The 16473-nt window shown below is 39.2% G+C and overlaps 1 protein-coding gene across 6 annotated transcripts in view; it reads left to right on the top strand.

Moving 5' to 3' along the window:
• Positions 1–16473, top strand: part of FIG4 (FIG4 phosphoinositide 5-phosphatase) — a 134135-nt gene that overhangs the window by 8934 nt on the left and 108728 nt on the right. For all 6 annotated transcript variants that reach the window (XR_004267896.1, XM_032275056.1, XM_032275060.1 and 3 more), the window contains 2 exons: positions 14146–14244; positions 15478–15601. Coding sequence is in view for 5 of the 6 variants with exons in the window: in XM_032275056.1 (XP_032130947.1) it covers positions 14146–14244; positions 15478–15601 (223 nt within the window). In the remaining variant the exon portion in view is untranslated. The remainder of the gene's footprint in view (positions 1–14145; positions 14245–15477; positions 15602–16473) is intronic.

The following is a 16473-nucleotide window of genomic DNA, read 5'->3' as shown; positions in this document are numbered from 1 at the left end:
AGGTTGTTATTGTTCCCTGTTTGTAGAGGTGGATTTTGAGGAATATTTGGAGAGGAAAGGGAGCTGTGTTGGCAGATGACATGTAGGAAGTGTAGTTCCAGCTTGTAAGGGCTGACCCTTTCTCAAATCTACCTATTCTCTGTGGCATCGAGCACCTTCAATATGCCCCTTAGCACTTGTGACTCTGCTGTGGTCCTTAATATGTCCTGTGGTCCAGGCCTAACGCAGTGCTAACGCTCATATAGCCCAGTGCAACTAGGAGTTGCCAGTGGATATTTAGCAACTTGAAGTTATCCTGGGTGAAATTGCAGTTTGTCTTTACAAGAAGGTGCCCTTGCTTAATATGTGATGGCATAGAGATCTTAGCATCACAGTAAGTGACCGTTTCATAACAAAGAAATGAACACGTAACGGTTGATGTTAAAATGGGTAGCTGAACAGAACTAGGTCTGCATGTGTCTTTTTTGTGGGGGGTGGGGAGATGAAAGTTGTTAGGATAATCTTTACTCTTACTAGTTCAAGATTGTTAGCATATATGTGTGTGTGTGTGTGCGCGTGCGCGCATTTATTTATTTATCTATTTTTATTTATTTATTTTTTTGAGCTGGAGTCTCACTCTGTTGCCCAGACTGGAGTGCAGTGGCGTGATCTTGGCTCACTGCAACCTCCGCCTCCCAGGTTCAAGCAATTCTCCTGCCTCAGCCTCCTGAGTAGCTGGGATTACAGGTGCATCCCACCATGCCTGGCTAATTTTCATAGCTTTAGAAGAGACGGGTTTTCACCATGTTGGTTAGGCTGGTCTCGAACTCCTGACCTCGTGATTCACCCGCCTTGGCCTCCCAATATGTATGCATTTATTGCCTGCCTTGTTCCAAAGGAATTTAAGGATACTCCCTCCCACACCCATTACAGAAAGTAGAATAAAATAAGAACCACATTGCACCTTTTTAAATTAGCCATGATTTGTGTAATCAGGGAATGGGAGAGAGCAATATAGGGTGTAGTTGACTAAGGATTGGAGAAGGAAACCAAATATATGAAATGAGAGAGAGAAACATTGCAATTATATTGATAACTGGTTTAGAGAGTGTGGTTAGAGGTGACATTCACACTTGTTTCTACACAGGATTTGAAGCTTCCCCAGAGTAAAGCCCTGAAGCTCTAATGGATAGACTTGCAGACCTCTCTTGAGACTCACTTCCCCCTTCTGAGCTGCATTACCCAATTTTTGGGATTACTGGACTAAGTGAGGAGGCAGGCTTGCAATACTGTTAGATTGGGAGAAGTAACTTCATGGTGATCTTTAAAAATAATACATTTAGTTAGAAAGTTCAAGTGAAGTTGAACATGAATTGAAGCTGTCATACACCTAAAATTTCTTTCAAGAAGGCTGATTTTCCTCCCTCAGATGAAAAGTGAGTGATTAATTAGCCTGTCATTATAAAAGGAGATAATGTTAGTAGATAAGGAATTTCCTGTTAAATGGCTTACCTATTGTATTCCATTTGGATTTCACATATATATTTTAGAAATACTCAACTTTATATCAAGTCACCTCTGTTAAAACTATATTGAAATTTTAAGCTTTCTCTTGAACAATGAGACTTAACTTTCAGAAGAGAGCCAGTTTAGCTAGTCATCTATCTTAACAGGTATTATTTCAATGTAGCCTTTTTTTTTTTTTTTGGTGTCCTAATTCTCCAAGCAAACTCCTGCCAAATCCCAACCCCCAGCATATCTAAAAACACACAAACCTTTTCCCCAGTGGTGTTGATTCGTAGGCACCTACTTGCATGTATATATACATTAAGGCAGTCCTGGCTGAGGCATGCCTGATCTATGGAAATCCTGTGTGCTCCAGTTACTGCTCCCTTTCCTTCCCTGTTCTTCTTGGATATTTTATTTATCTCCTTGACCTCTGCCATTTGAACTAGGGTCCCTTTACTTCTTCATCTCTGCCAATACTTCAGATGACTTTTCCTTCTTTCAATCCCTAGTTCTTACTACAAATTTGTAATAAATTTAACCCTGACTTTCTCCCAGATGTATAAATCTCTCAACACATTCACACCCCTTAGTCATTCTTCTGTGTTTTATCTTGAAGCAATGGCTTTAGTATGGACTGCTGGCTCCCAAGGCCTGCACTACAGTTGCCATCCTGGGGTTTGCCTTCACCGTAACCCTATATCCTCTCTATGACAGTTTCCCTGTTTTCCTGGATCCCATCACTTCCTATTTCTTGATTATGCCCTTGTTTTCGTAGAGTACTTCCTTTCATTACTTCATGAGACGGGGTTCATGGAAGGTCATTTTTTTTTTAACCCTATGTGTGTCTAAAAATGTCCTATGCCACCTTCAGGTTTGATTGATAAAATAAATTTTGAATTAAAGATTGGAATTAATTTTCCTTTAGAATTTTGAAGGCCTTATGTCCTTGTCATCTACCTTCCAGCATTGTTGCTGAGAGCTTCTAATGTTACTCTGTTCTTGATCTTTAGTTTGAAGCTTTTTTTCTTTTTAGAAGGTATGCTAACTTCTTTCTGTACTGTCTTCTTTTTTTCTTCTTCTGATACTACAGAGGTATCAGGCGCCTCAAATTCCCAAGCTTTTCTCAGGTTCTATAGCGTAAGTTGGATTGCTTCTGGACTTTTCTACTGCTGGTCTAGGAGTCAGCTTTGTTACACATGCTTTTCAGTTTCAAATGTTGTTTTTTATTTTTCCCCTTTATCTTCTTTGTTCCTCCTTTTGCTCTTGGGGCTTCTGCCTAAAAACAAACATAAAAAACTTTACTGTGGTTTTAGTAAGATGTTTGGGAAGACCAGAGGTATCTCCTCCCCCATCTTTATCCAGGATCCTACCTTTTTTGCACTTCAAACGTCTCTGTTGTGGATTTTGCCCAGGCTCTGTCCCAGAGACTGCCCACAGAAGCACGAGTCATCAGATGCTCTGTTCTTGATGTCTCAGCAGCATCTGATGTGGATGTTACTGTTTTTTCTCCTTTCCCAAATGATCTCCGCCCTTTGCGTTGACAAATCCACCCCGTGCTGGGGTTTTCTCATTCATCAGTCATCAGTCATTCCTCCCAATCTTCTCAGCTGGTTCCTTCTCCGTATTCAGCCCCTAAATAATGGAGTTCCTCAGGCTAGCTTTTTGGGGCTCTCATCGCTCTCCTTACTCTACCTAGCAGGTTTTACCCAGTCCCACGGCTTTAAATGCTGCATACGTACTGATGACACCCACTGAGCTCTTTTATCCACTGAGTTCTCAGTTGGCCTCTCTGGGCATGTTGTGAATAGAACTCTTGATTTCCCTTCAAACCTGTTTCTTCTCCTGTCATCTTTACATCAGTAAGTGGCACCATCATCTAGCTATCTGCTCACAGGTAATTGGATCTATCATTCTCCTTCCTGATCCCATCTAGCAATAAGTTGTATCTTACTGGTAGATGGAATCAGGAACAGGAGTCCTCAGTTTATCTTTTTCCTCAGGCATTGAGCCCAGTTCCTGACACATATGAGGCATTTACCAGTCAGTGTTCAAATGAGTAACATCAATAGAAACACCAAGAAAATTTATGTAAAAAAAAAATGTGGGCTCATTGCCGGGGGTGGTGTCTCATGCCTGAAATCCCAGGACTTTGGAGGCCGAGGCAGGTGGATCATTTGAGGTCAGGAGTTCTAGACCAATCTAGCCAACATGGCAAAACCCCATCCCTGCTAAAAAATACCAAAAAAATTAGCCAGGTGTTCTGGCACATGTCTGTAATCCCAGCTAATGGGAAGGCTGAGGCAGGAGAATTGCTTGAACCCAGGAAGCGGAGATTGTGGTGAGCCAAGATCACACCACTACACTCCAGCCTGGGTGACAGAGCGAGACTCCAGCTAAAAAAAAAAAGTAGGCTCTTAAAAAATGGTGAAGCCATGAAAGACAAAGGCTCATGGACTATTTTAGATTAAAAGATTTTAAAAGATATATCTTTACATAAAGATATGTAATATGTGATCCTTGATTAGATTCTGGCTTTTAAAAAATCCAGCTGTAGAGGATATTATAGGGAGAATGGGGGAAATTTTGAATATAAATTGTACATTGATAATATTATATCAATGGTATTATGATTATATGTTATGATACCTGCAACTCATTTCCAGAGGTTCAGAGGAACAAAGTATCTATCAGGAGTGGGGGAGGGAGAAAACAAATGTGACAAAATGTTAACAGTTGGTGAGTCTAGATGAAGGGTATATGGATGTTCACTGTACTGTTCTGTTGTCTTTGAAAATTTTTTTAAATTTAAAATTGCGGGAAAAATCAATAGTAGAGAAAAATTTAATGAAAGGAAATTTTAGGAAAAATTTTAAGCCCCAAAATGCTGTGATCCATTTTGAAACATACTATTAAATGTGGTAAAGGCTGAGGATATACAGTGTTGATATATTCCAACAGGAAGCAAATAAGACCCAGTGGAAACAAGGCCTTTCTGGAAGTTACCTTTTAAAATATTGGTATGAAAGTGCGTGGTTAGCTGCCCACCAGAGGGCAGTGCAGGCAGTGATTCCGCAGTCCACAGCAGCACCCCCCGGAAAAGCAGGAGTTTTCTTCCCTACATAACTGGCTCCACATGAGGTCGCTATTCTCTGCACAAAACGTTTTTAGGATTCTTAGACCATTTGAGAAGAGAGAGAATGCGGGTACTTAACAGTGCTTCCCATTTCTTTCCCTCCACTCAGATCTATTTCTAGATTCTGTGGGTTTTAGCCTTTGGCTCCTCTGATTCATGGATTCTTTGGAAGGATTTCGATATGGGAGGTACAGATCTGCCTTCCTAAGTGTGTGTGTCAAAGTCCAGTAATGCATTTGCCCATGAACATGTCAGGATTTATATCTGCTTTTAAAATTACAAACTGTCAAAGTATAATCCCATTGCAATTAATCTTTAGGTTTCCTAGAATTTATTAAAATTCTGTACAACAAAACCCTGTGACACGAGTTTACCTATATAACAAACCTTCACATATACCCCCAAATCTTAAAAAGAAGTTAAAAAATAAAATTCTAGGGAATTTCATTTAGGGATTTTACCTCTTTTAAACCTATGACGTGCCTCCTGATGAGTGGCTGCCTTAAAAGAGCCATTTTTCTATGTGCTTACCCAGAAAAGATGGGTTAGTATAAATGTCTTAGAAAATTACCCAGCAAATGAAATGATCACTCTGTGGTACATAGTTATTCCTTCACCTAACACTTAGCCAATGCCTGTGGCACCATATTGTGCTACTAGACAAGGGAGTTAAAATCCACAGAGGTTAAGGAGTAGGGGGCAGAGAAGCCCCAAACAAATTTAGACTTCACTGTCAGAAGGAAGTACTACATTGAAATAGAAACAAAGATGCTTTAGGGAGAACAGGTGATGAGTAGGGATTGGTGCAGGTGGCGATGGATGGTTCACTGGCCCCATCTTGGCTCAGTACACAAAGTCCTGCTTAGAGGTTCTTCAGGGCCAAACTCAGCATCTGGACAACACCAGCCTGCTCTGACCATCCCCAGATAAGTCAAGTGCCCTTCCTGTGTTCTCATGGCACCTAGTTCATGTCTCTGTTATAGCATGCTATTCATTGTTGTTAATTTGCATGCTCTTCTCTCCCAGACTGACATAGATAGACTAACAGATTGGCGCATTCTCCCATTTTGGTCCTGAACATGCTTTCCTCCCTTTGGGCTACTCTCTGTTTTCCTCTAGCTTTTTTTCTTTTTCCTCAAATACAATGGCATAGTCTCGCTGACTTCTTACAAAGTGAAGGAAAGAAAAGGAACTAACACTTAAAGAGTATCTTTGTGCTGACTGCTGTAGTCACTGTGTTAGGTGCTTTGTGAATGAACACTTTCTCAGTTATTCTTTTGCCTGTAACAACCATACCAAGTTTCTCCCCTTTTCAGTTCTTTGCACCTGCTATTTCCTCTCCTAGAAGCCATTTTTTAAGTCCTTAAGAAGGGCTCCCTTTTCTACTAACAAGCACGTATAGTTTACCAACCATTCTTCTTAGGTGAATGTTGCTAGGTTGGTTACCCCCTCTCCTCTTTGTGGTGGGTAGAGAGAGACAGGAATTAGCTGAAGCCTGGCTGAGATTCTTTGACTTCCTTTCTCTTTGTGTTTCCCTGTCTGTCTAACTGTGTCCCCCAGTACATTGAGTCCTGTCACTGGATGTCCCAACTTAGTTTACTATTTTTTATTATAATTCCTTTATTTCTACCTCATTATAACTGGTGTGTCATCCAGACTCTACCTCTCTTAGGAGATGAGGGATTGAATTTCTTGGCTAGCTTTCCTCTTGAGATCAGGCTAACCTGTCATTTTTAACAGATTGTTTTGCTCTTCATATCCTATCAGTAAATCAGACCTTTACAAACAGATATGTATACTTAATAATAGTAAAAATCCCATCTATTCCTACAGATTTAAAGTTAAAACAGTATATCCAAGTGTTCATGTTCTAATATATGGTAAAAATCTTACCTTTTAAAGTGTTATCCATTCTTGGAGGTTCAATTCTACACCCAACTCATCATTTTTCTCATTTGTAGTAAACCACATTAATCTTTCCTGCACTGATTTCCTGTGGTCTACATGCTTCATTTTGGCATTCAATATAGAAAGACTTATTTTTTATTTAGTTGCTTTGTGTGTCTACGCCTTATATGATCGATAGTAAAGGGCATAATGCCAATTGATTATGGCAGTGTATTCTCAATTTTTGCAACGTTTAAAAAGTGTGTCACTTTTTAAAGGACCGTTTGAAGCAAATTATCTTTATTTTTGTTAATGAAGTTGTATTTGTTTTTAAGATATAATTTTAAAATAATCCATTTAGTTTTTCTTAAAAGCATTTTCATTTGCCAGGCATGGTGGCTCACGCCTGTAATCCCAGCACTTTGGGAGGCTGAAGTGGGTGGAGCACCTGAGGTCAGGAGCTCGAGACCAGGCTGACCAACATGGAAAAACCCCATCTCTATTAAAAATGCAAAATTAGCCAGGTATGGTGGCGCATGCCTGTAATCCTAGTTACTCGGGAGGCTGAGGCAGGAGAATCGCTTGAACCTGGGAGGTAGAGGTTGCAGAGTGCCATCGCACTCCAGCCTAGGCAACAAGAATGAAACTCCATCTCAAAAAAGAAAAAGCATTTTTATTTAAATATAATATTTTTTCTACATTTGGTTATTCATTTTATTCTCAGGTTTTTTTTTTTTTTTTTTTTACTTTTAAGTTAGGGGTACATTTATAGGTTTGTTATACACGGAAACCTGTGTCATGGGGGGTTTGTTGTACAGATTATTTCATCACCTAGGTATTAAGCCTAGTACCCATTAGTGATTGTTTCTAATCCTCTCATTCCTCCCACCTTCCACCCTCCAAAAGACCCCAGTGTCTATTGCTCCCCTCTATGTGTCCGTGTGTTCTCACCCCACTTGTAAGTGAGAACATGTGGTATTTGGTTTTTTGTTTTTGCATTCATTTGCTAAGGATAATGGCCTTTAGCTCCATCCATGTTCCTGCGAAGGACTTTTTTATGGCTACATAGTATTCCGTAGTGTATATGTACCACATTTTCTTTATCCAGTCTATCTCGATAGGCATTTAGGTTTATTCCATGTCTTTGCTATTGTGAATAGTACTGCAGTGAACATATATGTGCATGTGTCTTCATAATAGAATGATTTCTATTCCTTTGGGTGTATACCTGGTAATGGGGTTGCTGGGCCAAATGATATTTCTGTCTTCAGGTCTTTGAGGAATTGCCACACTGTCTTCCACAATGTTTCAACTAATTTACACTCCCACTAACAGCGTATAAGTGTTCCTTTTTAACTCTGCAACCTTTCCAGCATCTGTTATTTTTTGACTTTTAAGTAATAACCATTCTGGCTGGTGTTGAGATGGTCTTTCATTGTGATTTTTATTTGCATTTCTCTAATAATCAGTGATATTGAGCTTTTTTTCATATGATTGGCTGCATGTATGTCTTCTTTAGAAAACTGTCTGTTCATGTCCTTTGCCCACTTTTAAATGTTTTTTTTTTCTCGTAAATTTTTTAAGTCCCTCACAGATGCTGGATATTTGACCTTTGTCAGATATATAGTTTGCAAAAATTTTCTCCTATTCTGTAGGTTGTCTCTTTGCTCTCTTGATAGTTTATTTTGCTCTGCAGAAGCTCTTTAGTTTAATTAGATCCCATTTGTCAATTTTTGCTTTTGTTGCAGTTGTTTTTGAATCTTCATCATGAAATCTTTGCCCATGCCTATGTCCTGAATAGTACTGCCTATATTGTCTTCCAGAGTTTTTGTACTTTTGGGTTTTACATTTAAGACATTAGTCCATCTTGAGTTAATTTTTATATGTTGTATAAGGAATGGGTCCAGTTTCAATCTTCTGCATATGGCTAGCCAATTCTCCCAGCATCATTTATTGAATAGGAAATCCTTTCCCCATTGCTTGTTTTAGTCAGGTGTCAAATATTAGATAGTTGTATAAGTGTGGCCTTATTTCTGGGTTCTTTTCTGTTCCAATGATCTGTGTGTCTGTTTTTCTACCAGTACCATGCTGTTTTGGTTACTGTAGCCCTGTAGTATAGTTTGAAGTTGGGTAATGTGATGCCTCCCACTTTGTTCTTATTGCTTAGGATTACGTTGGCTATTTGGGCTCTTTTTTTGTTCCATATGTATTTTAAGATAGTTTTTTCTCATTCTGTGAAAAATGTCAGTGGTAGTTTAATAGGAATAGCATGAAATCTATAAATTGCTTTGGGCAGTATGGCCATTTTCACAATATTGATTCTTCCTATCCATGAACATGGAATGTTTTTGCATTTGTTTGTCATCTCTAATTTCTTTGAGCAGTGGTTTGTAGTTCTTGTAGAGATCTTCCACCTCCCTAGTTAGCTGTATTTTTAGGTTTTTTATTCTTTTTTGTGGCAATTGTGAATGGGAGTTTGTTCCTGATTTGGCTCTCAGCCTGACTGTTGTAGGTGTATCGGAATGCTAGTGATTTTTGCACATTGATTTTGTATCTTTAGGCTTTGCTGAAGTTGTTTATCAGCTTAACAACCTTTGGACTGAAACTATTGGGTTTTCTAGAAGTAGGATTATGCTATTTGCAAAAAGTGATAGTTTGACTTCCTCTCTTCCTATTTGGATACCGTTTATTTCTTTCTCTTGCCTGATTGCCCTGACTGGAACTTCCAATACTATATTGAATAGGTGCATTGAGAGAAGACATCCTTGTCTTGTGCCTGTTTTCAAGGGGAATGCTTCCAGCTTTTGCCCATTTGATATGATATTGGCTGTGGGTTTGTCATATATGGATCTTATTATTTTGAGATATGTTCCTTTAATACCTAGTTTTTTGAGTTTTTAACATGAATGGATGTTGAATTTTATTGAAAGTATCTGCATCTATCAAGAAAATCATGTGGTTTTTGTCTTTAGTTCTGTTTATGTGATAAATCACATTTATTGATTTGCATATGTTGAACCAACCTTGCATCGCAGGGATAAAGCCTGTTTGATCATGATGGATAGGCTTTTCGATGTGCTGCTAAATTTGGTTTGCCAGTATTTTGTTGAGGATTTTTGCGTTGGTGTTCATCAAGGATATTGGCCTGAAGTTTTTTTTTTTTTTTGGTGTTTCTGCCAGGTTTTGGTATCAGGATGATGCTGTCCTTGTAGAATGAGTTAGAGAGGAGTCTCTCCTCCTCAGTTTTTTTTTTTTTTTTTTTTTTTTTGCAATACTTTGAGTAGGAATGGTACTAGCTCTTCTTTGTACATCTTCTAGAATTCAGCTCAGAATCTGTCTAGACCTGAGTTGTTTTTTTTTTTTTTTCTTGGTAGGGTATTAACTGCCCCAATTTCAGAGCTCATTGCTGGTCTGTTCAGTGATTCAGTGATTCAGTTTCTTCTTGGTTCTGTCTTGAGAGGGTGTTTGTGTCTAGGAATTTATCAGGGATTCAGTTTCTTCTTGGTTCAGTCTTGGGAGGGTGTATGTATCCAGGAATTTATCCATTTCTTGTAAATTTTCTAGTGTATGTGAATAGTGGTGTTTATAATATTCTCTGATGGTTGTTAGTATTTCTGTTGGGTCAGTGGTAATATCCCCCTTGCTGCTTCTGATTGTGTTTATTTGAATCGTCTCTTTTTCTTCTTTGCTAGCCTACTTACCAGTCCATTTTATTAGTTTTTTTCAAAAACAAAAAAAAGAACAGCTGCTAGATTCATTGACCTTTTGAATGGTTTTTTGTATCTCAGTCTCCTTCAGTTCAGCTCTGATTTTGAGTATCCTTGTTAATTTTGTCTTGATGATCTGTCTGCTATTGTCAGTGTGGTGTTAAAGTCTGCCACTATTATTGTGTGAGAGTCTAAGTCTCCTTGAAGGTCTCCAAAAACTTGCTTTATTAACTGGGTGCTCCTGTGTTGGGTGCATATATATTTAGGATAATTATATCTTCTTGTTGAATTGAAGACTTTACCATTATGTAATGTCCTTCTTTGTCTTTTTTTTTTTTTTAATCTTTTTGGGTTTAAAGTCTGTTTTGTCAGAAACTAGAATTGCAACCTCTGCTTTTTCCTGTTTTCCATTTGTGTGGTAGATTTTTCTTTGTCCCATTATTTTGAGCATATGGGTGTCATTGCATGTAAGATGGGTCTCTTGAAGACAGAATACTGATGTATCTTGGTCCTTTATCCAGCTTGCCACTGTGTGCTTTTTAAATGGGGCATTTAGACCATTTACATTCAAGGTTAGAATTGATATGTGTGAGCCTATCATCAGGATGTTAGCTGGTCATTTTGCAGACTTGTTTATACGATGGCTTTATAGTGTCATTGGTGTGTGTACTTCAGTGTGTTCTTGTAGTGGCTGGTAATGGTCTTTGCTTTCCATATTTAGTGCTTACCTCAGGAGTTCTTGCAAGGCAGTTCTGGTGGTAACAAATTTCCATAGCATGTTTGTCTGAAAAGGGTATTTCTCCTTTGCTTATGAAGCTTACTTTGGCCAGATATGAAATTCTGAGTTGGAATATCTTTTCTTTAATAATGTTGAATATTGGCACCCAATCTCTTCTGGCTTGTAGGGTTTCAGCTGAGAGGTCCACTGTTAGTCTGATGGGCTTCCCTTTGTAGGTGACCTGACCTTTCTCTCTAGCTGCCTTTAATATTGTTTCTTTCATTTGACCCTAGAAAATCTGATGATTATCTGTCTTGGGAATGATCTTCTAGTGAAGTATCTGACTGGAGTTCTCTGCATTTCTTTACTTTGAATGTTGGCTTTTAAAGATAGATTGGGGATTTTCTCATGGATGATATCCTGAAATATGTTTTCCAAGTTGGTTCCATTCTCTTTCTGGTATACCCGCTGAGCTGTACAGTCAGCCTCTTTATGTAATCCCATATTACTCGGAGGGTTTGTTCATTCCTTTTCATTCTTTTTTTTTTTTCCCTCTATTCTTTTCTATCCTGTCTTATTTCAGAAAGCCAGTCTTCAAGCTCGGAGGTTCTGTCCTCTGCTTGGTCTGTTCTTCTATTAGTACTTGTGATTGCATTATGAAATTCTTGTAGTGTGTTTTTCAGCTCTCTCAGGTCAGTTATAGTCATCCCTATACTGGCTATTTTGCCTGTCAGCTCCTGCAATGTTTTATCATGTTTTTTTTTTTTTAGCTTCCTTGGATTGGGTTTCAATGTACTCCTGTAGCTCAATGAACTTCATTCCTGTTCATATTCTGAATCCTATTTCTGTCATGTCAGTCATCTCAGCTGGGTTCAGAACCCTTGCTGGAGAAACAGTACAGTCGTTTGGAAGAAAAAAGGCACTTCTGGCTTTTTGAGTTGTAACCATTCTTGCGCTGGTTCTTTCTCATCTTTGTGGGCTAATGTTTCTTCAATCTTTGAAGGTGTTGACCTTTGTATGGCTTTTTTCTTTTATCCTATTTGATGACCTTGAGAGTTCAGTTGTGGGATAAGGTGGATTCAGTCAACAGGTTTTGTTTCTAGAAGGCCATTATTCAGCTCCCAACTCCTGGACTGCATGCTCTAACTCTGGAATACTTGTACTGGATTCTGACTTTGTTCTCTGGCTCCTTGAGGTTAGGTATCCAATGTGCTAAGGGGTGCCAATATGCTCCTAAACTGCTGGTCACTACACTTTGATGGTTGGTGTCAGCCAAAGCATTTCATAGTGCAATGGCTATGGGATCTGTTCTCATTCACACATGCCAGTGACAGTGACAGCATGGTAGAGTGCATGCTTATTGGCTGTGGCAGGGTGCCAGCAGGTGCCTACCTCCATGTGGGCATTCACAGCAGCAGCAGAGGCAGTATGGCTCAGGGGGCAGGGGAGGCCCTGCTGGTGACTGTGCATGCAGTCATCATGGTGGTCCTGTTAGCACAGGCTGGGGTGCTGGTAGGTGCAGGCCTATGTATACTCTCTGTGTGCTGCAGGGAGTGGTGGTTATTTAGGGCTGGGGAGGGTTCACTGGTCTCTGTGCCTAGTTTCACTCCCATGGCAGTGTTGTTACAGGGGTGGAGTGGGAACGGGGCAGGCTAGCTTTGTGCCCACTAGGATTACAGCTACAATGATGGTGCAGCTGAGGGAGGGAAATGGATCGCACCCGCACTGCAGCAGTGGCAGTGCAGGGTACGTGCGCACACATGCACTGGTAGGGCAAGGAAGACAAAACCCACCTGCACACACACATGTTGGCAAAGTGATGTTGGGGAGGTGGGCCTGGGAGAAGCTGCGCCTGGCGGAAGCTGCAGTGGAGGGAGGGAGGGGGTGGCTGCTGTGTGGCCATGGGGGCCACCCCACTAGAGCTCTTTGCCAGTCAGGCGCCAGTCCACCATTACAGGGGCTATGATGCAGGCCCCCAGGGCACCTGAGGCTGCCCTGCAAGCAGGGCTGGGTCCCTGAGAGAGAAGTCAGCAGACCAAAGGGTGTTTAGATCAACTGTCCAGTCTGACTGGCAAGAGCGCCCTGTGGAGTTCAGGTCCGACAGTTTCCCTATAGGGCTAAAGTCTCGTATGGAAACAAGTCAACCCTGGGGGGATGAGTGTTCCTGGCTGTGCTCCACTACAAACGCTCCCATACCAAACCCTTTGGGCTCTGCATCAGCTAGTGTGTTTTCCCTGCCGCTTCTCTAAGCAGTTCTTCCTGCCAACTCGAGTGTCTGTGGTGGTCAAGGAGTCTCCTCCTGCCAGGATTCCAGAGGCCTTGGCAAGAGTAAGTTCTTCTCCTTACCAGTTCAACTCGCCCATTCCCCTGGAGCCATTGGGAGCCAGGAACGAATGCCCGTGCATGATAGCCCCATGCAGGGTTCCCAGCTTCCTCCCTCTTCAGCCCAGCTTCTGTGTCTTCCCTCCACCACTCTCAGTACCTTCCGCTGGAAATCTGTTAGGAGTGCTCCAGTTGTCCCGGTCCCTCAGTGGCAGGTGTTCCACCTGGTTGCCTCTAGTCAGCCATCTTGCCCAGCACCCCTCCAGTATTTATTTAATAAGACTAACATGATTGTATTTAGTCGTAATGCTCCAAGGAACTGTTTTAGGAAAGAAAGAATAATAATTTCTTGTATCTTATCCATAAAAGGTCATTTGGGAAGGACAACTATTTTAATCATTTACGGGACTTTGGGGTAGATTTATAGTTGCTATATTAGAGATATTTTCAGATGTCTATGAAAATTTGTAAGTAATTTTTTGATAAGCTTTCAATACTTTAATAGCCATAATTGTCTAAGCATTCCTAATTATATGTTGAGCTTTCTAATTTTTACCAGAGCTTCTTCCTGGTAAAGCTTAAACATCAACGTCCAATCAGTTAGATTAATCTCTAATTTTATGACAATTAAATTCATCTGACCTGGTTACTGGGCACATTTCAGACATCAGACTGATCTTTATCATGAAACCACTAGGAATATTTTAATTTTAAAATTGACCTTTTGGAATCATCCTTTCTTTAATCTGCCAGTTATACATAACAGAAATATTTCTTTAAAAAGTAACCTGACTTTATTAATGAATTTAATTTCAAAAACTGAAGTGGTTATAAAATGCGTAAAGGGCAAAATGCCTTGAGAAACTAATGACATTCCTTTTTATTTATAGAGATACTTTCTAGTTGGGAGCAATAATGCAGAAACAAAATATCGTGTCTTGAAGATTGATAGAACAGAACCAAAAGATTTGGTCATAATTGATGACAGGGTAAGTATCTTCCAAACCTGACTGCAGAAAACTTTCATACCTGTTATTTAAAGGATATGAAATATCCTTATAGTTTTTAGTGATATATTATTTTTATTATAAGTCTAAAAATTTCTGTTATTTTTCTTGGTTGGCAAGAATCTCTAATCTGGTTTCTAGAAATCATTGATGTCAAGAAGTATGCCAGAATTATACTTTGCCTGTCATTTTGATTTGTTTTCAAAAACACACTCTTAGGATAAGATAATGAATATTGTTTTTTAAAGAGCTAACATTTTAAGAATTCAATGTAACTTAATATTGCATCTACCAAAGACATGATCTATTATGGTTCTTTAATATCAAGCTACTTGAAGTCAGGGAAGACTTCTATGCTACAGACTTTATTTTGCTCCTAAAAATCACCTCTAGGACGTTTTCTGATGACTTGCTATACACTAAAGAAATGTTAAGTTCTGTTCTTATCCAGAAGTTAGATTATCCAAAGTCAAAAATACAGAGGCTGGAATTCAGGTGGCACAAAAATCTGAAGCTGTTAGCCAAAAGTGAAATACTGTATGTTAGTTTGAACAGTGAAGTTTAACTTCTTCACACAAGAGGACTTGTTACCTTTTATATTGAAATTTCTGTCTGTGAACATTTCTGAATCCATAAAGATTCCTGGTTTTTCAAATATGTTAGTAACTACAGATTGGAATCCATTTTCACTAAGCTGCTGGTAACAAAACTATTTTCTGTGTTGTAATAATTTTAGATAAATTATTTATTATGATTTCCCATGCTACTCCTGGGGTCCATTCTTCCCCCCACCTGCCTGAGTGTTTTTAACAATACAGTGTAATGATTTTTGGCTTTATTTGGAGATGGGAGCAATTGGTCAGGGAACCCTTTGAAATGCTGGGAAAATCTATGGGCCTTCTCATAAAAACACACATTCACTCAAAATTTTGCATATGACTTGGAATTTACCTATACAGGTAGATCCCTTAAATCTCTGGTTTAGAACATAAGGTTTGGACACTTTTTTTTAATATGGTAGCATGATCTAATAGCCAACCTTAATTACTGTTAAAGAAGTTGTTAGCGTTTTAAAATTGTAGCTTACTTGTGTACTATATTTTTCTCTATGAAATAGCTGATGATGCTTGTAGGTAACTTTTAACTTTCAGGCACAAATAATCCATAATCTAAAGTCTAAGCATAACCTTACAGAGTAAATGTGCTTATTTTTAGCATGTCTATACTCAACAAGAAGTAAGGGAACTTCTTGGCCGCTTGGACCTTGGAAATAGAACAAAGATGGGACAGAAAGGATCCTCAGGCTTATTTCGAGCAGTTTCAGCTTTTGGTGTTGTGGGTAAGAAATCTGTCCCCTTCTTAAAATCTCTTTTTTTGTTGTTTGTTTTTTTCCACATAGACTACTTAAATGAGTTTATAATGCTATATAGCTTTAAAATTATAATTACCTGGAACTTTGGTTATTTAAAATGTCATTATCCATCAGTCAGACATCAAACAGCATTTCTATAGCATCTGCTTACACTCTTAGCACTGCTCAGTTTTAGGATACAAACAAATATAAAAATGTTTTTGGCTTTTGAGAGGGCTGCTGTTTGACTCGTTGAATGAAAAGTAAAAATTAGCTTGGACTTTAAACATCTGCCCTGCTGTTCATCAACTGGAGTAACAAATCGGGTAAAACCAGCTTTAAAATTAACAGGAATTTCTCTTAAGGTTAGTTAATAGTTATAAAATGTCATAGCCCCCTTCTTTGGATGACTTGTTTGTTTGTTTGTTTACTCACTGAGAAACTTTGGTTTCTAAAAATCACAGACCATCAGAAAGTCTGCTGTTTGAAATTGTGTTTGTTAGTAAGATAAAACATCCCACATTTACTTGGACAACCTAAGTCACTGACACAGAGAAGCAGCTTTAGTTTACCAACTCAAGTGCAGAGCTTCAGATATGAGGTTTCTGAACACAGGAGTCCATAGCTATGTTGATTCTGTTGTTTTCAAGGAAACAGGACCCTGGGTCTACTTTATAGTCCAGACTTGATATTGATGTCTTTAAATATCACCTTGCTTTGGTTTGAGTCTCTTCATTTAAATTTTACCTAAGCTTCACCTTTCCCTCAGTCCTTTAATAATTCCTTTACTTTAGCGAGATGCTCCACAGTTTCTCTGATATGCATTGTCCCTCCTTGTGGTGGGTCAATAAATCTGTCTT

Source organism: Sapajus apella, unplaced genomic scaffold (genome assembly GCF_009761245.1).
Source record: "Sapajus apella isolate SASKATOON/1434 unplaced genomic scaffold, GSC_monkey_1.0 scaffold6, whole genome shotgun sequence".
NCBI lineage: Eukaryota > Metazoa > Chordata > Mammalia > Primates > Cebidae > Sapajus > Sapajus apella.
Note: the sequence above shows the minus strand (reverse complement) of the source record. Positions and strands in the feature narration are given on the sequence as shown.